General features: G+C 38.7%; 1 protein-coding gene across 1 annotated transcript in view; it reads right to left on the bottom strand.

The window, feature by feature from the left end:
• The window catches only part of CFAP47 (cilia and flagella associated protein 47), a gene marked incomplete at both ends in the record, with an annotated part of 384,890 nt that overhangs the window by 354,787 nt on the left and 6,473 nt on the right, over positions 1-23,630 (bottom strand). The window contains 3 exons of the mRNA XM_084869970.1: positions 8,096-8,324; positions 11,799-11,937; positions 19,353-19,468. Coding sequence (XP_084726096.1) covers positions 8,096-8,324; positions 11,799-11,937; positions 19,353-19,468 — 484 coding nt within the window. The remainder of the gene's footprint in view (positions 1-8,095; positions 8,325-11,798; positions 11,938-19,352; positions 19,469-23,630) is intronic.

Below are 23,630 nucleotides of genomic sequence, written 5' to 3' on the forward strand. Positions count from 1 at the left end.
GGCAAATGTTCATTACAAAGACAAAATCTCAAAGGCTGCAAGAGAGAGACAGAGAGTTACCTACAAAGGATTCCCCATCAGATTATCAAATGATTTCTCAACAGAAACATATCAAGCTAGAAGGGAATGGAAGGAGCTATAAAAGTGTTGCAAAGACAAAGGACTACATCCAAGAATACTCTATCCAGCAAGACTATCAATCAAAAATTGAAGGGGAAATCAGAAGCTTGGGGGCGGGGCGGGGGGGAAGGCTAAGGAAGTTTGTCACTACCAAGCCAGCAATGCAAGACATGCTGTAAAAAAAAAATAGAAAGGGAGGAAAAAACACAGGCATAAAGTACAGAAATGGCTACAAACAATTACCTATCAATAACAACATTAAATGTAAATGGATTAAATGCTCCAATCAAAAGATAAAGAGTAAGTGAATGGATAAGAAAACATGAACCATATATATTATGTCTACAGGAGACCTACCTCAGAACAAGGGACTCACACAGACTAAAAGTGAAAGGATAGAAAATATCCATCAGGCAAATGGAAATAAAAAAAAGTAGGGGCAGCAATACATATAGCTGAAAAAATAGACCTCAAAGTAAAGACCATAACAAGAGATAATAAAAGCCACTTCATAATTCTAAAGAAATCAATACAACAAGAGGATATAACTCTGGTAAACATTTATGCACCCAATGCAGGAGTACCCAAATACATAAAAAATCTTCTGGAAGATATCAGAGGAGAGACTGACAACAACACAATCATACTAGGAGACTTTAATACCCCATTGACATCATTGGACATATCCTCAAGACAAATAATTAGCAAAGAAACATCAATCTTAAATGACTCACTAGAGCAGATGGACTTAATTGATATCTTCAGAACATTCTACCCCAAAACTACCGAATATACATTCTTCTCAAGCACACGTGGGACATTTAAAAAAATACACCACATATTGCAACACAGGCAAAGTCTCTCCAAATTCAAGAGGACTGAAATCATATCAAGCATCTTCTCAGATAATGATGGCATAAAATTTGAAATCAATTATAGTAGTAAACACAATTACAAAAATTCAAACACTTGGAGGCTGAATAGCACACTATTAAACAATGAATGGGTTACTAAAGAAAACAAAGAAGAAATAAAACACATCCTGAAAACAAGAAACAATGAAAGCACAACAATCCAAAATCTTTGGGACACAGTGAAAGCAGTCCTGATAAATAAGTTCACAGTATTACAGGCCTACCAAAAACAAAAAACAAATAAAACACACACACAAACACACACACACACACACACACACACACACACACACACACACAGGATAAACTGTTAATAAACCATCTCACTCTGAAACATGAAGAAGCAGAATGAGAACAACAAGAAAATCCCAGTGTGATCAGAGGAAGAAAATAAAAAAGAACAGAGCAGAAATAAATGACATAGAAAAAAAAACAATATAAAAGATCAATGAAATCAAGAGCTGGTTCTTTGAAAGGATAAATAAGATTAATTAACCTCTAGCTAGGCTCACCAAAAAGCAAAGAGAGAGGACCCAAATAAACAAAATCAGAAACAAAAGAGGTGAAATAAAAACAGACCACACACACAAACACACACACACACACAAAATACTTTGAGAAACTCTGCTCCAACAAACTGGTAAACCTAGAAGAAATGGACATATTCCTAAAAAAAATATAACCTTCCAAAACTCAATCAGGAGGAATAAAAAAATCTGAATAGGCTGATAACTGTGGAGGAAATTGAAGCAGTAATAATAATAATAATTAAAAAAAAAAAAAAAAAACTTCCAGGATAGAACCCAAGATGATGGCATAGGTAAACACCTAAACTGCAGCCTCACACAACAATTTCAAAACTGCAACTAAAAGAGAGAATGGACATCATCCAGAACCACAGGAAAGCTGGCTGAGTGGAAATTCTACAACTAAAAGGAAAGAGAAAAGCACAGGGAGAATCAGAGAAGTTGCAAAGAACTGAGGTGCGGAGACATGCACACAGAGAGGAAGGGTGGCTGAGTGCCTGGCTGCCTCTGTCTGCCGGGAGGGGGAAGGAAGCCCCCTACTGCACCACAGTTCTGGGTGAAACCCCATGGACCCAGGCTAATACAGGGGGAGTCTAGACTGTCAGGTAGAAAGAAAGGTACATGGAGACTCGGAGACTTGGGGAAGCTGCGGAAGGCAGAGGTATGGAGGCACACCCACAAGGGCAGGGCTGACAGGAAGCCAAGACTATATTGCTCAGCCCTGAGACTCTGCCCCATTCAAGCTGAGTACAGAGGTTTTTGTAATTTTGCAAGACTGGTCCTATAAGGCTGTCTCCAGCACAGGTTCCCGGCGTAGACATAGCTGATACACATAGCCAATTGGTCTGGAGGAAAATTCCTCCCAGTGATGCCAACAACAATGAAGATTTAACTACAACAAGGCTATAAACACAGACCAGCTGAAACCAGTTTGGCTCAGTGGATAGAGTGTCGGTCTGCAGACTGAAGGGTCCCAGGTTCGATTCTGGTCAAGGGCATGTACATTGTTGCGGGCACATCCCCGGTGGGGGGTGTGCAGGAAGCAGCTGGTCGATGTATCTCTCTCATCGATGTTTCTAACTCTCTATCCCTCTCCTTTCCACTATGTTAAAAATCAATAAAACATATTTTTAAAAAATAAAAAAATAAACACAGACCACAAAGGGGTGAACCAAGAGTGTCCACCTCAGGTAACTGGGGAGGCTGGCCTACTGGGCCATATAGGAAACCTAGCACACAAAGCTACCCTACCAACTCAGGGAAGCAGCGAAAATGCGGAGACAAAGTAATAGATCACAAACAAAAGAAATGGAGGAAAACAAATGACTGGATATAGGATTCAAAACCACAGTTATAAGGTTTTTCAAGAATTTACTAAAAAAGGCTGATAAATTTAGCCAGACCCTCAAGGATATGAAAAAGGACCAACTAGAAATTAAGCATATACTGACTGAAATAAAAAAATATTATACAGAGACCCAACAGCATAGTAGAGGAATGCAAGAATCAAGTCAAAGATTTGAAATAAAAAGAAGCAAAAAAAAACACTCAACCAGGAAAGCAAAAAGGAAAAAGAATCCAAAAATTTGAAGATAGTGTAAGAAGCCTCTGGGATAACTTCAAGCATACCAACATCAGAATTATGGGGGTGCCATAAAAAGAGAGAGCAAGATATTGAAAACCTACTTGAAGAAATAATGATAGAAAACTTCCCCTACCTGGTGAAAGAAATAGACTTACATGTGCAGGAAGTGCAGAGAAACCCAAACAAAAGTAATCCAAAGAGGATCACACCAAAACACATCATAATTAAAATGCCAAGAGCAAAAGACAAAGAGAGAATCTTGAAAGCAGCAAGAGAAAAAGTTAATTACGTACAAGTGAGCACGCATACGATTGTCAGCTGATTTCTCAACAGAAACTATGCAGACCAGAAGGTAGTGGCAAGAAATATTCAAAGTGATGAATAGCAAGAACCTACAACCAAGATTACTCTACCCAGCAAAGCTATCATTTAGAATTGAAGGTCAGATAAAGAGCTTCACAGACAAGAAAAAGCTAAAGGAGTTCATCACCACCAAACCAGTATTATATGAAATGCTGAAAGGTATTCTTTAAGAAGAGGAAGAAGAAAAAATAAAAATAAAAATTATGAACAACAGCTGAAACCGGTTTGGCTCAGTGGATAGAGTGTTGGTCTGAAGACTGAAAGGTTCCGGGTTCGATTCCGGTCAAGGGCATGTACATTGGTTGCAGGCACATCCCCGGTGGGGGGTGTGCAGGAAGCAGCTGGTCGATGTATCTCTCTCATCGATGTTTCTAGCTCTCTATCCCTCTCCCTTCTTCTCTGTGAAAAATCAATAAAATATATATTTTAAAAATTATGAACAACAAATACATATCTATCAACAAGTGAACCCAAAAATCAAGTGAATTAAAAATCTGAGGAACAGAATAAACTGGTGAATATAATAGAATCAAGGGCATAGAAAGGTAGTGGACTGATAATTCTCAGGGGGAATGAGGATTGGAGTTACAAGAAGAAACTGGACAAAAATCATACACCTATGGATGAGGTCAGTGGGTGGAGGTACTGAGAGGAGGGGAGTTATGTGGAGGGAAAGGAGAAACTATTGTAATAACCTGAAAAATAAAGATTTATTAAGTTAATAAAAAAGTGTCAATAAACAAAACCCTGGACCAGAGGGTTTCACAGGGAAGTTTCAACAACCATTCAAAGAAGAAATAAAACCTATCTTCCCCTGAGTATTCCAAAAATTTCAAAAGGAAGGAATACTTCCAAGCTCTTTCTATTATAGAAAGCCAGCATTACCATAATCCCAAAACCAGATAAAGACAATACAAAGAAAGAGAATGACATGCCAACATCCCTCATGAACATAGAAGCCAAATACTCAACAAAATTCTAGCAAATGAAATCCAGCATTACATTAGAATGATCATAAACCATGATCAAGTAGAATTTATCCCGGAAATGCAAGGATGGTACAACATCGGCAAATCAATAAATGTGAAACACCACATAAACAAACTGAGAGATAAAAACCATATAATCATATCCATTGATGCAGAAAAAGCATTTGACAAAATCCAACATCCTTTCTTGATAAAAACTCTCAGCAAGGTGGGAATAGAAGGATCATACCTCAACATAATACAAGCCATATCTGACAAACCCACAGCCAACATTATACTCAATGGGAAAAAACTAAACCATTTCCCCTAAGAACAGGAACAAAAGAGGGATGCCCACTCTCACCACTCCTCTTTGACTTACTACTGGAAGTAATAGCCATTGCGATCACACAAGAAGAAGAAATAAAAGGCATCCAAATTGGAAAAGAGGTAACACTGACCTTGTTCACAGATGACATGATATTGTACATAGAAAACCCCAAAGACTCCATCAAAAAACTATTAGACTTAATAAATGAATTCAGCAATGTAGCAGGATACAAAATTAACACCCAGAAGTCTATGGCTTTACTATATACCAATAATAAACTCACAGAAAGATAAATTTTAAAAAGCAATCCTGTTTACCATTGCAAAAAAAAAAAAATTAAGATACTTAGAAATAAACTTAACCAATGAGACAACGGATCTATACTCAGAAAATTTCAGGATGCAAAAATAAAAAAATAAAAAAAGATAAAGGAAGACATGAACAAATGGAAGAATATACCATGTTCATGGATTGGTAGAATCATCATTAAAATGTCCATACTACCCAAAGCAATCTATAAATTCAACACAATCCCTGTATATATTAAAATACCAATGGTATACTTCAAAGGCCTACAACAAATTCTCCATAAATTTATCTGGAATAAAAAAAAGAGAAAGACCCCAAAGCTGAAGCAATCTTGAGAAAGAAGAACAATACTGGAGGGATCACAATACCAGATATTAAGCTGTACTACAAAGCCACTGTTCTCAAAACTGCCTGATACTGCCTCAAGTACAGACATATAGACCAGTGGAACAGAGCAGAGAACCCAGAAATCGATCCAAGCCATTATCCTCCATTCATATTTGACAAAGGAGGCAAGAGCATACAATGGAGACAAGACAGTCTCTTCAATAAATGGTGTTGAGAAAACTGGACAGATACTTACAAAGAAATGAAACTAGACTACCAACTTACACCATACACAAAAATTAACTCAAAATGGATAAAGGACTTAGACGTAAGATGGGAAAACATAAAAATCTTAGAAGAAGCAATAGACAACAAAATAGAAGATATTTGTCTTAGCAATATATTTACTGATACAGCTCCTAGGGCAATGGAAACTAAAGAGAAAATAAAGAAATGGGACTATATAAAAATAAAAAGCTTCTGCACAGTAAAAGATACCATCAACAAAACAAGAAAGCCCACTGCATGGGAGAATATATTTGCCAATGTTATCTCCAATGAGGGTTTAATCTCCAACATTTATAAGGAACTCATACAACTTAACAAAAGGAAGATAAACAATCCTATCAAAAAAATGGGCAAAGGACCTAAATAGACACTTTTTGAAAGAGGACATTCAGAAAGCCAAGAGACATATGAAAACATGCTCAAAGTCACTACTCAACCAAGAGATTCAAATCAAAACAATGAGGTACCACCTCACACCTATCAGAATGGCTATCATCAACAAATCAACAAATAACAAGTGCTGGTGAGGATGCGGAGAAAAAGGAATTCTTCACTACTGGTGGGAATGAAGACTGGTGTAGCCACTGTGGAAAACAGTATGGCATTTCCTCAAAAATTTTAAAATGGAACTGCCATTTGACCCAGTTATATCACTTCTAGGAATATATCCCAAGAAAACAGAAACACCTATCAGAAAGGATATATGCACCCCTATGTTTATAGCAGCGCAATTTACAATAGCTAAGATTTGGAAACAGCCTAAATGCCCATCAACAGATGAATGGATTAGAAAACTGTGGCACATCTACACAAATGAATATTATGCTGCTGTAAAAAAGAAGGAATTCTTACAATTTGCAACAGCATGGATGGATCTGGAGAGCATTAGGCTATGTGAAATAAGCCAGTCAGTGAAAGATAATACCACATGACCTCATTCATCCTATCTAATAAAGAGGGAATATGCTAAATGACCATCACTCCATCACAAAGATGGCTGCACCCACAGCTGAGGCTAAGTGCCCATAAGGAGCCTTAAAAAGCAATCAGCAGGGATCTGAGGCTATACCCTCCCCCACTCCCATGGGGCTTGACAGGGGACCTCAGACCATGTCCCCCACCCAGCAGGGCTTGACAGGGGACCTCAGGCTGTGCTCCCTACCCTGGTGTCAGTCTGGGGGACCTCAGGCTGCACACCCCCGCCCCAGTGCCAGGCCAGGGGACCTGAGGCCACACCCCCTGCTTGGCCGGGCTTGACAGGGGACCTCAAGTTGTGCTTCCCGTCCTGGTGCTGGGTTAGGGGACCTCAGGTTGCTCCCCCCGCCCAGCACCAGGCCAGGGGCCCTCAGGCTGTTCCCCCCACTAGGTAGCACTTTACAGGGGATTTCAGGCCATGCCCCCACCCTGGCACCAGGCTAGGGGACCTCAGACCACACCCCTAGCCCAGTGGTGCTTGACAGGGGACCTCAGGCAGTGTCTCCCGCCCCAGCACCAGGCCATGGGTCCTGAGGCTACACATTCCTGCTTGCCTGGGTTTGACAGGAGACCTCAGGTCATGCCCCCCACCCAGCGGGTCTTGGTAGGGGATCTCACCTGTTGGGGCTTGATGGAGGACCTCAAGGCACGCCCCCGCCCCAATGTGGGTTGGGGACCTCAGGCCATGCCCCCTGTCCTGGCACTGGGCCAGGGGACCTGAGGCTACTCCCCCTACCTGGCAGGGCTTGACAAGGGTGGGACTGGCCAGGTCCAGATCTAGCCCAATGTTGGGGGGGCAGCCAGCTCTGGGTCTCATGCGATTTTGAGGTGCATAGGCGTGGTCAGGGACTTCACTCTGGGTCCCGTGGTGTGCCCCAGACTCTGACAGGAGGAAGGTTTTCACATATATTTTACTAATTCATCTCTGATACTTCTATTATAAAGAAATGGCAAATAGCAATATTAATTTCCTCTAATTAATCCCCTTTTAATGTGCTCGAATTTCATGCACCAGGTCACTAGTTTATGGATAATAAAGAACATTATAAACTGTTGAACAAAAACAGATAGAGGCAAAGAAGCATAGAACAGACTGTCAAACTACAGCAGAGAGGTAGGGGAGGGTTGGGCGGAGGGACAGATAAGGGATCAACTGAAGGACTTGTATGCATGCATATAAGCACAACCAATAGACTCAAGATACTGGGGATGGGTGGAAGAGAGCAAGTGCTGCGGGGTAGGGGAGGCCGTGGGAAGGTCAGTGGGGAAAAAAATAAAAGAGACGTATGTATTGTACTGCTATTTATAATACCTTAAAACAAAAAACAAAAAATGTTTTAAAAAATGAAAAGAAAAAAGCCATAATACCTGATACACTATTTACTTACCAATTCTTCTCCAACCGAATCATTTTGTATTATTGCCACCCAATTTATAGGTTCTGGGCTATTATTGTATAGAAGTGCATGTTCAATCTTCGATGTTCCAAAGAAAGCAGAACCAAAGTGTATACATTCCACCTTTTGATTACCACTCAGGTTTAACAATTCAAGAATCTGCTCAACCACTCGAACTCTGATATTCAAAAATATATCTGGGTGACCTTGTAAACTCACTCTGTAAGATAATGAATTATACATATATTTTTAATTAGAATTCTATACATTCTTTTTCCTAGATATTTATATAAACATAACTTCTATAAAATTTATAATTAGAAGTCAAAGGCCTAAGAGCTGTTACTTTCATATACATGTGAGTGTCATATCCTCTGTCTGAATCTGTACAGTAGAATGGCATATGTACAACCTACTTCACTGTCTCCAGGCAACAGCAAAGTTTGGAAACAATCACAGGAACTAACTCCAAAGAGAACTTTTCGGTATGTCCATATCACCAATTATTTTGTAAATACTAGAGTTAGATGGAATAAATTATACCTCTAGTTCTAGAATTCTGAGATTCTTTTCTAACTCATCCTACTCAATATGATACAAATTGAGAATATGGGATCATACCCATCCTGATACAATAGGTCCTCGGGTTACGTCAGAGATTCGTTCCTATGGCACAACATAACGTGATTTTCACCATAAGTCAAAACCCACCTACATAAGCACTTACATCACTCACATGGAGCACATATACACCAGTAATTAAGTGAAACAGTAAAAAAAAAAAAAAAAAAAGATAACAATTTCTTAACTTTACTTGTGATAAATAAATAATGAAAAAATAAAGCACATCTATATATATAAAAGCCTAAGCAACCACTATGACTGAATGACCAACCAGTTGCTATTATGTGCACTTACCACCAGGGGGCAGATGCTTAATGCAGGAGCTTGCCCCTGGTGGTCACTGTACTCCCACAGCCAACTTTCCACTGTCAGGAGACTTCCCCATGGTCAGTCCCTTCCCCTGTCCAGCAGTCAGCAGGCCCAGACTGGCAGCAGGCAGGCCCCCAGGTCCCAGCCAGCAGCTGGCAGGCCCTGGCTGGCAGCTGGCCCAGCCCTGATTAGGACAGGGTAAGACAGCCCCAATAGGCTCTGATTGCCAGCTAGGCTTAGGCACCCCAATGGTGCACAAATTTCATGCACCAGGCCTCTATTATGTACATACGTCAAAATGATAGAACTTTTTTTTTATATATATATAAGTGGGAGATGGTGATATAACCATGAAATGACGTACATCAAGTCCAACGTAACCCAAGGACTGCCTGTAACTCAATTCCCTACAAAGTAAATTATTTCAGCAAAATCCCACTTTTTGCTGAAATTAATATACCCCCTATAAAACTTCACTTCCCAGACTAACTTTAATTCCCTTTGGAAACTGGCCCCCACACCAAATGTACCTTTCTCTGGCCCAAATGCAATGCTTTTGAATCTTGCCCCATCAACCACCACAAACAACTGACCACTCCACAAACTAGGTCCTTAGCTTACACTCTGTCTCTGTCACACTGGAAATGGTAGATATCACCTCTTGCACATCTCTCCTCCCCCTTAGCTTCCTTGACACCATATTTTCCTGGTTTTCCTCTCACTTATTCAGACTCTACCTTTTTCATTCTTCTAAGATTTATATATTTTGTAAATTCCATAACTAATGGTATTTCACTCCTACTTTTTCATATGCTCCGCTCCTCAAATTATTTCCAACACTTCATGTTTCATTGACAACTTATCCAATGACAACTCTCAAACCAATAAAAAAAAAAAAAAACACCTAGAATAAAATTTTTCTGGGACTCAAGGTAAGTAAATATAATAGGCTCTATAGTATTCTACAAAGAAAATCGATTCCAAAATTTCAAAACTGAACTCAGATCTTTTCCCACAGATATGCCCCTTCTCTAACATTCTCTTTCTATAACCACTCACTAAATCTAGTCTAATCTGTCTCTATAACATACCTCTAATCAACAGAATTCTTGGCATACTCCCAGTCTGTACCTGAGAAAAGCCTTTATCATTTCTTTTTTTTTTTTTACATATTTTATTAATTTTTTTACAGAGAGGGAGGGGAACAGTTAGAAATATCGATGAGAGAGAATCATTGATCAGCTGCCTCTTGCACACCCCCTACTGGGGATGTGCCCGCAACCAAGGTACATGTCCTTGACCAGAATCGTTCCTGGACCCTTTCAGTCCTCAGGCCAACACTCTATCCACTGAGCTAAACAGGTTTCAGCTCATTTTTCTTTTGCTTTATTATTATAGAGTCTAGTCAAGCAATCCATTCCATATCTGTACTCACTGCTATTAGCACAATCTTTCTAAAATACAAACTAATTAAGATACTCCCATCTTAAAATTTTCCTGTGATTCAACAGCCTTCACAATAGACCTAAACTATTAGGGCTCAAAACTAGTATTTCTCAAACTTTTGTTTGCTGTGACCTTCAGTAAGAAATACTTCTTAAATTGCAATGTAGGAAGCACAGACAAACACACACACACAGCTTTATAAAACATTTGCCCTTACTAGGTGAGATGCATTCTGATATTTTCAACTTCATTGTTTTAATACTGGTGATTCCCCATTATTGTGATTGCACATCCCACTAAGGAAATGAGACTTAAAGCATTAAATAACACTGTACTATGAAATCCTTTATTGGACCCTACACCATTCTGTTTTTCTGACCTGATCTTACATCACTCCTTACCTCCATCTCTTTGCCTCTACAATCCTCAGATCTCTCATTGTGTAACACTGTCTCTAGGAGTTCAAGCCTTCTAGCTGCTCTGCCTAAAATCACTCCTCTAACCCACTCCTATCATCAACACCTACCTCCCCTACAGACAGACAGACACACACACACACACACACACACACACACACACACACACACATACACACAGCCCAAATCACACCACTGCTCTATGTCTGGCTAATTCCTACTCACCAATGAGTGTTTGGTTCAACTATTACCTCCTTAGTGGAGCCCTTACTTGTTCCACCCCCACAAAATCCAAAGTAGTACCTCCTGTTATGTATACCCAAATGCCATCCTCTGGTTCTTCCCATTTTTGCATCCCTTGTTTAGTGTTAGAAATAAGGTGAGCCTCCAACTCAGGGGTCCTGGTAGAACATAAAACATACTTGGGAGCCAGGCAGCAAAGCAAACATCTTTACTTCTACATAGAAAGGTCCACACACATTGTCTGGAAACATGAGCACACCAAGCAGGTGGTCTTCTCGGGGATTTATAATCCCTGACACATGTGACCGGTCCCTTGCTCTTGATTGGAGCTCAGGTGCACAGTATTTCATGATTGGCTAATTCAAAGGGAGGGGTTGGCCTTTACTATTTCAATATGGCGGCCCCCAGGGGAGCTGCAAGCCATGTGGCCAACATGGTGGCTGCCAAGTCTAAAATGGCAGATATCTAAACTCTTCTTTGACAGAAAAGGTTATTTGTTTATTCTCACATTTAGCACATATTATAGACTCAACTTATTACTGCTGACTGAAAAACCAATGAAGCTAACTCACATTCAAAGACAATAGGCATATCTGAAAAGAGAAAGGAAAGTATTTAGTACTATATTAGAATTAAGAACCATAGTACACACTCACTTAGCCACTTCATTTACAAGGCTGGGTTGGTCTGCACAGAAATCCACTTTAATAATCTTCGAAGTCATGGGCTCCACAATGCCATTAGTTGGAAAAATTACAATGGGAAATTGGCCCTGGTATAGTACTGCAAACTTACCTAAGGAGAACAAGAGCAGGTGGTTCACATCTGGATCCTTACAATATTACATTTATACTCTTGGTAGAGGATAGACAAATATTACAGAGTATATGGTCTACTGAAGACCAAGAACTACAGTTCTTGTTATAAGTTCAGATTCTAGAGTCACCAAAGATATATGAACCTAGTATTAAGGCTTAACCCTCATCAATAACTAAAATATATCGCCTGCTTACTGTGTTCAGATACTTATGCTAAGAGGTTTGCATATGGTATTCTATTTAATGCTCATAACGATTCATTGATAGAGGTTCCTTCATAAATAATTAAATAGAAGCTTAGAAAGGTTGAGTGACTTGTCCAAAGACACACAACTATTGTGGTAGATTAGATGGTTGACTCCAATTCTCCACCCTTCTCTGCATCCTTACCATTACCCTACCATGGGCAAAGTATGTTTCCCTACCCCTTGACTTTGAACTTGATCATGTGATTTACTTTGGCCAACAGTATTTGGCTAGTCGTGACAACATTCCAGTTCTAACCCCAGATGTATTCCTGCAGTCCTACAACAAGAAAATTTTCTTGAGTAGCTGCTGTCCCTTTGACATGTGCCTTAGAATGAGCAAATATGGAGCACAGCCACCCAGCTCACTCACAGACCTGTAGTAACAGAACAGGCCCAGCTGCCTCAGCCTGAAGCAGCCACCCACCTGAGCATAGTCAAATTCTAGCCAATCATCATATAAATGAAAAATATATAAATAATTGCCTTTTTTTTCATATACAGAGTTGTGGGGTGGTTTGTAACATAACAATATTTGATTACTATAGCTGGTAACTAAATAATTGAGCTGGGATTTTTCACCTGGATGTTTCTGATCATAGGACTCAAACTTATAGCCACTGCTACTTCTCTATAGATGAACTAATGCAATTCACACAGGGAAATGGCAAAAGAAATGGGTTTCTAGAATAAACTAGCATATGAGAAGGAGGCTACAAAAATTTCTTCTAAAAGTAGATACGGTTCATAATTTATGGTTATATTTGGCACCTACATTATAGCACACAATCCTTGATATCAAATACTATCTTTTTCATCTCTATGGTCCTAGCACCCGCATAATGCCTGTGTTCAAAATATGTCCAACAAATAGAAGCAGCCAGTCACAAGTTTCTTAAATATCATTATACAATATTAAAACAAATAAACATACTGCCAGCATAAACAATTTTGAAAATTTAAAATTCACCCATTTTAAATCATAATTGATGACATTTTCCAAAAGTATTCATATAACTTAGAAGAATAAAATATTAGCATAATAAAAGTACTGAAAACATAAAAAAAAACAATAAAACATTTTTAAGTACAGAAATGAACTGATGGAAAAGGCAAAGTCACAGTAAGAAACTTGTTAATCCAATTATTTTAGGGAAGTGCTAATAGCATAATATTTCAGGTTTATTTTCTGTCATAAGATAAAACAAATATTTGTAAATTATATCCATTTTAAACAATTAACCATTATTGACTCAGTTCTCCAGAAAAAGAAAACTGCATGAGTTCAGTTAAGGCTGAGTCAGTGTAATAATTCCTATATTGTAACCACTTTGATGTAATTTGACAAGAGTTTAAGTAATGTTTCAAAAGCTTATTCAAGAACAACCCTAAAATCAAAGGAACATTGTTCGGTCTAATTCTATTAAAACAGTGGGTACATAAACATTACTGTGTCATAGATAACTTTAATACCATTAATCATAAAATATTTGACTGTTGTATTTTTTTATTTGCTAACAACAGAAGCAAGGACATCATCCTAAGAGAAGAATATCACTGAAGGAAGTAAGTTATAAAATTTTGTCATCAAATTTTCATTTCTTTTCAGATATGATACTGGCTAATGTGTGGCGAATGAACTAGAAGGAGATAAGAGGAGAATTCAGAGAAATAACTTTGGTGTAATTACTAGGCAAGACAAAATGATGGCCTGCTGTAGAGAAGTGGCAATGAAACAGAGAAAGGTAGAATTACTGACATAATTAGGAAGCGAATAGACGGGATTTAATAAATGACAAAGTGGAAAAAAAGGCGGGGGGTCTCAAGGATGTTACCAAGTTTCTGACTTTCCTAAATACAAGATTTAGGGAGAAACAGCGAAGTTTAGTTTTAGACATGTTAACTTTGAGAAACCTAGAGGAAATACAAAGAATTATATAGACTTCTGCGAAGTAATAGGGATGGAAGTGATTACCTAGGAAAAGCATGTTGACTGTGGAGACATGAGGATCCATGTCAAGTCCTAGGAAACACTCACATTTCATGCCCCCCAAAATGGACATCAGTCCACAAAAGAAAATTGGAGAGGAGGGAAGCAGGAGAAAAAGAATAATTCTAACATCAAGTGAATATTTATTGAAGACTTAATATATGTCAGAGAGTGTGCTAAGCATTTTATTAGTCACCACCACAACTGTAAATTGCAAGCACTAAGTGTTTCTCTAATGTTTAAGTGAAGCTGTGGATTTTGGGAATTGTAAATTCCTTGCCTAGGGCCTCCAAACCAGTAAATGTTGCAACCAAGATTTGGGCCCTGGAAGACCTCACTCCAGAAAATGAGCTACTATAAGCCATTATTTTATACAGGAGAATGAGAGGTTCTGTAATAAATTTTTTTTCAAGAAGATGGCAGTGTCCAACTGTGTCACATGTTGCTAATTAGCCAGTAAAATAAACACATGGACTTATCCACTGATGAGACCTGGGAGAAAGCATGGGATGTGAGAATACCCACAGCTGTGGCTGAGATGAAGTGTCTTTTGCACAAACCTGTATGATTTTCTTAATCAGGGTTGCTTTACCTTCTCTGGAAAAGCAGCTTAGGCACTGGGTGGTGAAATAGTATTACCCTGCCATTACTATTCCAAAATATAGCTAAACAGCAATTTTATAGGATACTACTTAAAATCAAGAGTTATATACCCAAGGTCATTGTTCTTTGCTATATAGGCTTTCCCCCCCCTTAACTGTCATTGGGTCTAGGCATACCAAAATGTACCAGTCTCCACCTATCTCCAAATTACTAAGTTTTGGAGACTTTCAGAATGCTCATATGTGATTAAATGGGTTACTTTTGAAAGCACCCTTCATTGAAAGTTTAATGGGTCTATGCTAAGACATCACTGAAGCAAATCAATTAAATATTTCCTGGATGTGTGTTATATATCCAGCATCATATTTTGCATGAAAAGTATATTGAGATTACATAGCATCAGATTCCAAGAAAAGAAAAATATGCATTGAGAATAAGTAGTGGTATTTCTCTGGGTATTTAGAGAGGATCTCAAGGACCACACAGGTGTTGGGTCTAATTTAACAAATGTCCTGGTTTACAGATGATGCCAGCATTTCCAGGTAGTGAAGCAAAGAGACGTTGATGATCAGTGAAAGGAGTAGAGTGGGCATTAAGAGCAAGAAACAGGTCATATATTTTGTGCCAAATGATCCAAATAAACATAAAGGATAATGAATTCTAAAATAGCTGTTTAAACTCAGAAATAGTGTGTAAAGATCTCACTTTGGACTACATCATAAAACTGTAGTAGAAAAAGCCTACTCAAATAACCAAGAAAACTGAGGGGAAAAGGTATATTTGCAATTCAAAGCAAGCTAAAATAACAATATTTTTTTTCAATCTTCAAAGACAATTGAGAAACAATAAAATCATTGAGAACATGGAGTTCACCAGTTCACAAAGTACTAATAGCAGAGACATCTTAGAGATTGAACTGTGTCTTTTAAAAATGAAAAGTAAGTGCTACTTTGCACAGTCAGGAGTGAACTTAGGAAACATTCTTATAAGGGGTGCAAAAACAAAATGTTCAAACACCATTTGGCTAAATCCATGGAAAGATATACTTCATAATGGGCCATAAAAATAAAACATCATGAAGTTGTTACATGCATAAACTTTGGGGTGTACAGAACCACAGATAATAACCAAAATGACACTACCAAAAAGAACAAACAAAGCTATACAAATCATGAACCTGCTGAGTGTAGCTTCTTATGTCCTCTTAAGTATACATATACATTTGTGAACATTTGATCTTTGACTTTAAAATTATAAAATATTTGTCACATAAAATATATTTAAATTTATTAAAATCATCTTTGGTTGCTGAATCTATTTTATGCATAAATGTTTTTCTTCATGAAAATCCACTGTTACACTCATGAATATTTATATACTGTGCTTGTAGGTAATAAGGACTTTATGACACTTTACAGGCACTTGCTGTGAATAGAAAACATACTATAAATTTTGGTAAAGGTGAAAAAAAATATTCAATTCCAAATATGAGGGACAAAGTCAACACTAAGAAAATGTGTTTCATTGATAACATTTTGTTTGAAAGTAATAGTAATTCACATTTCACAGTTTTCAATTATAATTTACCAAATGTAGCATTCACTACAAATTCTATGCACACATAAAATATTAATACAATACTAAAAGCCGATGTGGATTACTTTTGCTGAAATGTATGGACCCAGTAAATGGCTTAATTTTATTTATTTTATTAGGTAGGATAATATTAAATATTTCAATAAAATAAAGCCATATATACTTACAAAGTTTTTGTATGTAATACAACTGGACAATTTGGTGAGATTTTAGAATTTAGAAAGGATATGATCAAATTTTCAAGGATTTGTAATGGTCAACAGTTAAGAGACTTTTGGAAAATAAAATCCTATCTAATAAAAGAGTGATATGCAAATTAACCATCACTCCACCACACCCACCAGCCACACCCACCAGCCAATCAGGATCAAGTATGCAAATTAACCCTAACCAAGATGGCTGCGGCCAATGAGCAAGCAGGAGGAAGGCTTGGGTTTCCCTGGCAATAGAGGAAGCCAAGCTTTCCGCATACCCTGGCTGGCTGAGGCTTCCACTCCAGGCTAAAAATAAAGTTTCAATTATAGAAGATAAATAAATCCCGTCACAAATGACAGCAGCCATGGAGCTGGAGAGAGCAGGAGGTTAGGGTTTCCCCCGGCGATGAAGAAAAACAAGTTTCCACATACCCTGGCCGGCTGAGGACTCCACTTAAGGCTACAAAGTTTCAATTATAGAAGATAAATAAATCCCAGATACCAAGGCCTCCACTTGTGTCGCTGGGAGGCATGGCCAGCTGCAAATCACCACAGGCCCCTTGTCCAGGCCACCCCACACCCCAGAGCAAACCAGCCAACTCCTGCCCATGCACCAGGCCTCTATCCTATCTAATAAAAGAGTAATATGCAAATTGACCATCACTCTAACATACAAGATGGCTGCCCCCATGTGGTCAAAGATCCTGCCCCATGTAGACACAAGATGGCCACCATAGGATGGCCAGCAGGGGAGGGAAATTGGGAAGGGCCAAGCCTGCAAAGGAGGTCAGTTGTGGGTGATCAGGCCAGCAGGGGAAGGCAATTGGGAGGGACCAGGCCTCCAAGGGAAGGCAGGTGGGGGTGATCAAGCCTGCAGGGGAACGCAGTTAGGGGTGACCAGGCCAGCAGAAGAGGGAAGTTGGGGGCAACTGGGCCTGCAGGGAAGGGCAGTTAGGGAGGTCCCAGGCCTGCAGGGGAAAGCAGTTGGGGGGGGGGGGGGAAACAGGCCTGCAGGGGAGGGCAGTTAGGGACAAACAGGCTGGCAAGGAAGCAATCAGGTATCAATCAGGCTGGGATGCGAGTGGTTAGGGGGTGATCAGGCTGACAGGCAGAAGTGGTTAGGGGCAATCAGGAAGGCAGGCAGGTGAGCAATTGGGAGCCAGCAATACTGGATTATAAGAGGGATGTCCGACTGCCTATTAAGGCCCAATCCTAGTATGGGTCCCAGATTGGAGAGGGTGCAGGCTAAGCTGAGGAACCCGCCCCCCGCCCCCCCCCAACCCCCAGTGCACGAATTTCATGCAACGGGCCTGTAGTTATAAAATAAAATTCTCTCAATCGCAAATCACTGCTCTAAAATATAACCAGAGAATCTAAAGGACCATACAGCCTGCAATCACTTGCCATGAAGATTCTATCCTTAATATCGGAATCAGACCACAAGTGAGCTTAATATTCTATAATCCCACAGACACCAGACATTCAATCACAAAAACCAAAAGTGTGGAAAGCAAGATGAGTATTATTATTCAATGAGGATCAATTAGCAGCATTATTTGTCAATACCCAAGGGAAAAAAATCAGTAAAGTGACAGATTGCCTTTGTCTTAATAATTTCCACTACTAGCCGGGACCGGTTTGGCTCAGTGGATAGAGCGTCCGCCTGCGGACTGAAAGGTCCCGGGTTCGATTCCGGTCAAGGGCATGTACCTTGGTTGCGGGCACATCCCCTGTGGGGGGTGTGCAAGAGGTGGCTGGTCAATGTTTCTCTCTCATCGACGTTTCTAACTCTCTGTCCCTCTCAATTCCTCTCTGTGTAAAATCAATAAAATATATATTTTAAAAATAATAATAATAATTTCCACTACTCAATCAAGCAGCCCCAGAGAACATCCTCATCTACTACAAGACAGGTTTGGATTTAAGACCATGTTTATGTATCCAACAAGCAGTCTCAAGAGAGAAATGCCTTCCCTGTGTGAGGAGCTAGTCCTCATTTCAGCTGGGCAGAAATGACAGCCTTGCTGCCCCAGGTCCTGACCATCCAATGAGAAGGAAGGGATAAGTGAATTTATGCCTAATGCATACCATCAATGAAGAATGTGCATGAACACATATACACATGCCTTTATGTAAACTCTTAGGTCACAGCAAGAATCTTTAGAAATAATCCTGTCTTGGAGAAGAGAAAAGCATTATTCTTTCAACAAAAGTAAGAACCTCTAGGGGCCATCATGTGAATGGAAAGTTAAATACAATAGGGAAAAAAAGCAAACATTTATTGGGTGCCTATGAAAAATACCATATTACAACTTTAAGTACATACATAATTAACCACAGTATATTTTACTAGCCACAGTTTATAAATAAGGAAGCTCAAGGAAATTTTCCTTAAAGATACTTGTATCAGATCATACAGCAAGCAAGTCACTATGTCCTGACTCTTTCTCTTGATGAGTCCAATGACTATGTGAATTTTATGACACCATCCTGCCTTCTATCATCAGGTACCTCCAGTCATCTGGGAATCAGTTTCTGTTAATCAGAATCATAAGTAGGCAGATTCATCTTTCCTGAATAATTGCCTATCAGTCTTTTACAGCTATCCTATTTAAGGGCCTTCTGTTTTGAGCTTTCAAAAGATAGACATTGGGGGAGAGAAGTGAATCAGAGAATCCATTAATTATACAAGGTATATATTTTTTAAATAGTACCAACTTTCTTTGAAAAGTATAAGTTCATTTATATGGCAGAAAATATTTACCTGCAGCCTTGCCACGGTTAATTATTTTAACCTCTTTACTATATACTTTACTATTGGCAACCAAAGTGCCAAAATCAACATCTGGCTTAATTTCCAATTGACAGACTGGAATCAACCTAGGAGGAAAGAGACGCATAATGAATTTTAACAATTATAACCTTGTGGTTAAATCTACAGGGATACATATAAAGACACTTATGTCTTAACTTCTTAAAAGGCATTTCAGTTTCTTTCCAGGTCTATTGGTGGCACATTTGTCAGTAAAAGGAATTGTGAAATAAAGACATGAAAATAAGATGAGACACATTTTTTTTTTTAAAAATCAGACTTTATGCATCTAAGTACATAGTAAATCCTCCCAAGTACTCACCATGAGAGACTACTCAAATGTTCTGATATTTTTGTTGCTTTTTGGAACTCTGCTTTGGAATTTCCACCTAAGCCTATAAAATACATTCTTTGACCCTCCTCAGAAAGGGTGGAATGGACCTTAACAAAGTAAAATAGTTTGGGTGATGCCAAATCTGATTAAATAAAAGAAGGTATAATGATATAAATTATCATTTGGAGACAAAAACAAGGTCTAAGTACAAAAAGATTCAATTAATTTTTTCATGTGTTTGTTTGATTTAAAGGGTGCACAGTAGCATAACTGTAGTATACATGTTCTAAAAATCCATTATAATCCTAACATGTTTCATAAGTATATTTTATATTTGGATAATAATTTATAGTTTATAAAGCATCATTAATTATATTGCCAGTAATTCCATGCTTCTTAAATTTTGAAATGATATGTAAATGAAGTCTCTTATTAACTTAGAGTCACATAATTTGAAGAAATAAGAGAAGTTGTGGTTATATGATAGGGAAGCTCGGTGGTTTGGAGAACCTCATTTGGTATTTCATTACAGCTAGTTGCTGTCAGTAAGGATAAACTAAGTGAAATTACTCAGGTTTAACTAGTTGTGTGCCAGGAATTACTTTTACTTGATGTATGTAGCCTCTCCTTAAACCCATTACTTTTAAAGAGGTGAAAGCAGTGACTATTTGCACTCTAAGCGACAAAGATCTTTTGGTACAAGAGATCTTTGGATCAACAAGATAGAATAGAGAACCAAGACTATAGTGAAATTAAAGTGATTTGTTGCCTTTAGTTTGCTTATATTTCCTTTTAAGACTATCAGCAAAAGTGCAAGGTTACCTTCAACAATTACTTCATAACTTAGATTGGTATCTCTACTTGACACCAGGGAATGCTGATAGATCGTGAAAATCAGTATTAAACAGATGCCAACAAGAAACCCACTACCTTTTTTGGTAACCTATTTGGGAAGAAGCACCTAATATGCAAACACTGGAAAAATGTCTCACTACTCAGACATATTAGGCAGCACTTAAGGCTCCTCGTTTATGAGAACTACCCTTCAACAAAACCAAAGGGGTTAGTGTGGGGGAGCCCAGGCCAATTGGTTAAACATGTTTTTAACAAATTATCCCAGAAAAGATGAAATGTTTTCTTATAAAACTATTAAGCATGGCTGAAGTATGAGGTATAGTATGATCTGTATAGTATGCCCCATCAAAAATATTACTAGTGCTTTAAACTCCAGAGTAAACATCCATTTAAAATGGAGTTCACTGGGCAGATATCCCATTAATATTAGATAGAAATATTCTTTATTAGAGATTTAGGACACAGTTTTGTTAACTGGTAAAAAAAAAAAAACAAATGTAAATATGTAAGAATGTTTTATTTGTTGCACATAACTTTTTTGGTATAAAATAAATGTAGAAGTTACCTGTGGGGAGAAAAAAAATTCCTGAAAGGCCTTAACCGGTTTGGCCCAGTGGATAGGGTGTCAGCCTGCAGACTGAACGGTCCATCCCAGGTTTGATTCCGGTCAAGGGCATGTACCTTGGTTTCGGACACATCCCCAGTGGGAGGTGTGTAGGAGGCAGCTGATCAATGTTTCTAATTCTCTATCCCTCTCCCTCCCTCTCTGTAAAAAATCAATAAAATATATATTTTTAAGTTCCTGAAAGGTTAGTAAATATTATATGGCTCCTAAGTTACAGATAAAAAAACCAAAGCCTTAAAAAAAAAAAAACTAAATAATTTATCTAAGAAATTATGAGGATACTAGAGGCCTGGTGCACAAAATTTGCACTTAGGGGGTCCCGCAGCCTGGCCTGCACCCTCTGACCGTCCAGGAGACCTTGGGGGATGACTTAGGCCCGGAAGCCAGCAGTCGGACATCCTTAGCACTGCCACAGAGGTGGGAGAAGCTCCTGCCACCACTGCTGCTCTCACCAGCCTGAGCCAGGCTTCTGGCTGAGCAGTGCCTCTGCTGTGAGAGTGCACTGTTCACCAGGGACAGCTCCTGCATTGACCATCTGCCTCCTGGTGGTCAGTGCACATAATAGCGATCAGTTGTTCACTCTTCAATTTTCATATTAGTTTTTTATTATACAGGATAATGTTGGTGAATTTAGCCTTGAATCCATTTTGTTAGGCTTCAAGTACAAACCTAACAATGCTAAAAGCACCAATAAGTATAGTAATAACTGACCTTTAGAGACATGAATTAAGTAATTTGTTTTACATTGGATACAAACTCAAAATGCATATATACACACAAAGTACATATATAAGAATACCTGAAAAAAAATTTACATATACTGCCTTATGTACTAGTGCTCTAGGCCTTCTTGATGTGACGTGTTTATTTGTCTGTATATTATTGGATAATACACAGATATTCCAGAGATCAACCAGAACTGATCTATATATGCTATATCTTCTAAGTAACATCCATGTTCTTCTCATAAAGAAATTATGATTTTGTGACAGGAAAATAAATTACAAATGTCTTACTGTAAATAATTGCATTAAAAAAGTTAACTAATTACATAAATAATATTAAGATGTGAAGCCAAACATTTTTTCAAACTTTCTCTAGTTGGATGAAGAAAAGTGTCTTAAGAATATTTTCTTGCCTGGTCAGCATGGTTCAGTGGTTGAGCATTGACCTATGAACTAGGAGGTCATGAGTTGATTCCCAGTCAGGGCACATGCCTGGGTTGTGGGCTCAATCTCCAGTGGGGGGCATGCAGAAGGCAGCCAATCAATGAGTCTCTCTCATCATTGATGTTTCTATCTCTCTCCCTCTCCCTTCCTCTCTGAAATCAATAAAAAATACATTTTTAAAAATAATATTCCTCTCTCTCTCTCTCTCTCTCTCTCTCTCTCTCTCTCTCTCTCTCTCTCTCTCTCTCTCTCTCTCTCTCTTCTTTTCTTTTCTTTTCTTTTCTTTTCTTTTCTTTCTCCCCTCCACACACAAAGTTTACCTTAGTAGTGAGGGCTTGGTAATACAGTAATATATAACAGTTTATCTGGTTTTCTATTGGTTTCTTTTCCATCTGATTAAGAATAGTATTTCCAATGACTCTGAACCTCTTGATAACAGAGAGTAGTGGTAGAGGTAGAAGGTAGAGGAATTGGTAAGATGTTAGTCAACGGAACAAAATTGCAGTTAGATGATGATTAAGTTCTGTGTATATAATTCATAGTTTTATGATTATAGTTAACTAGTGGCCCAGTGCATGAAATTCATGCACATTAAAAGGGAATTAGAGGAAATATTTTAATATTGCTATTTGCCCTTTCTCTATAATAGAAGTGTCAGAGATGAAAGAAAATTAGTAAAATGCATATGAAAATCTCCCTTCTGTCAAGAGTCTGGGGCACACCGTGGGACTCAGAGTCAAGTCCCTGCCCACCCGTGTATGTTTCAAAATCACGCAAGACCCAGACACAGCCGGCCCCACCCGTCGAGCCCTGCAGGGCAGAGGGCACAGCCTCAGGTCCCCTGTCAAGGCCCACCAGGTGGGGGTGCAGTCTCAAGGTCCCACAGCCTGGCTTCAGGGAAGGGTATGGCCTCAGGTCCCTCAGCCTGGCTTCAGGTCAGTGGGAATAGTAGAAGGGGTGTGGGAAGAGATTAACCAAATAACTTATATGTATATATTCATCACCTATGGACACAGACCAAAGGGTGGTGAAGGCCTGGGGTGGGGCAGGAACCAGGTGGGGGAAACAATGGGGAGTAAAAAGGGGAATATCTATAATACTCTCAACAATAAAGATTTTTTTTTAAAGAATAAACAGAGGCAAGCTATTGATATATTCCACAACCTGGTTGCATCTCCAGGGAATTTTGCTGTGAAAAAAAATCAATCCTGAAAGTTATATAACATATTTGAGACAAAAAAAAAAAA

The sequence above is a fragment of the Pipistrellus hanaki genome (assembly GCF_964339955.1).
Source record: "Pipistrellus hanaki genome assembly, chromosome: X".
In the NCBI taxonomy this organism is placed as follows: domain Eukaryota; kingdom Metazoa; phylum Chordata; class Mammalia; order Chiroptera; family Vespertilionidae; genus Pipistrellus; species Pipistrellus hanaki.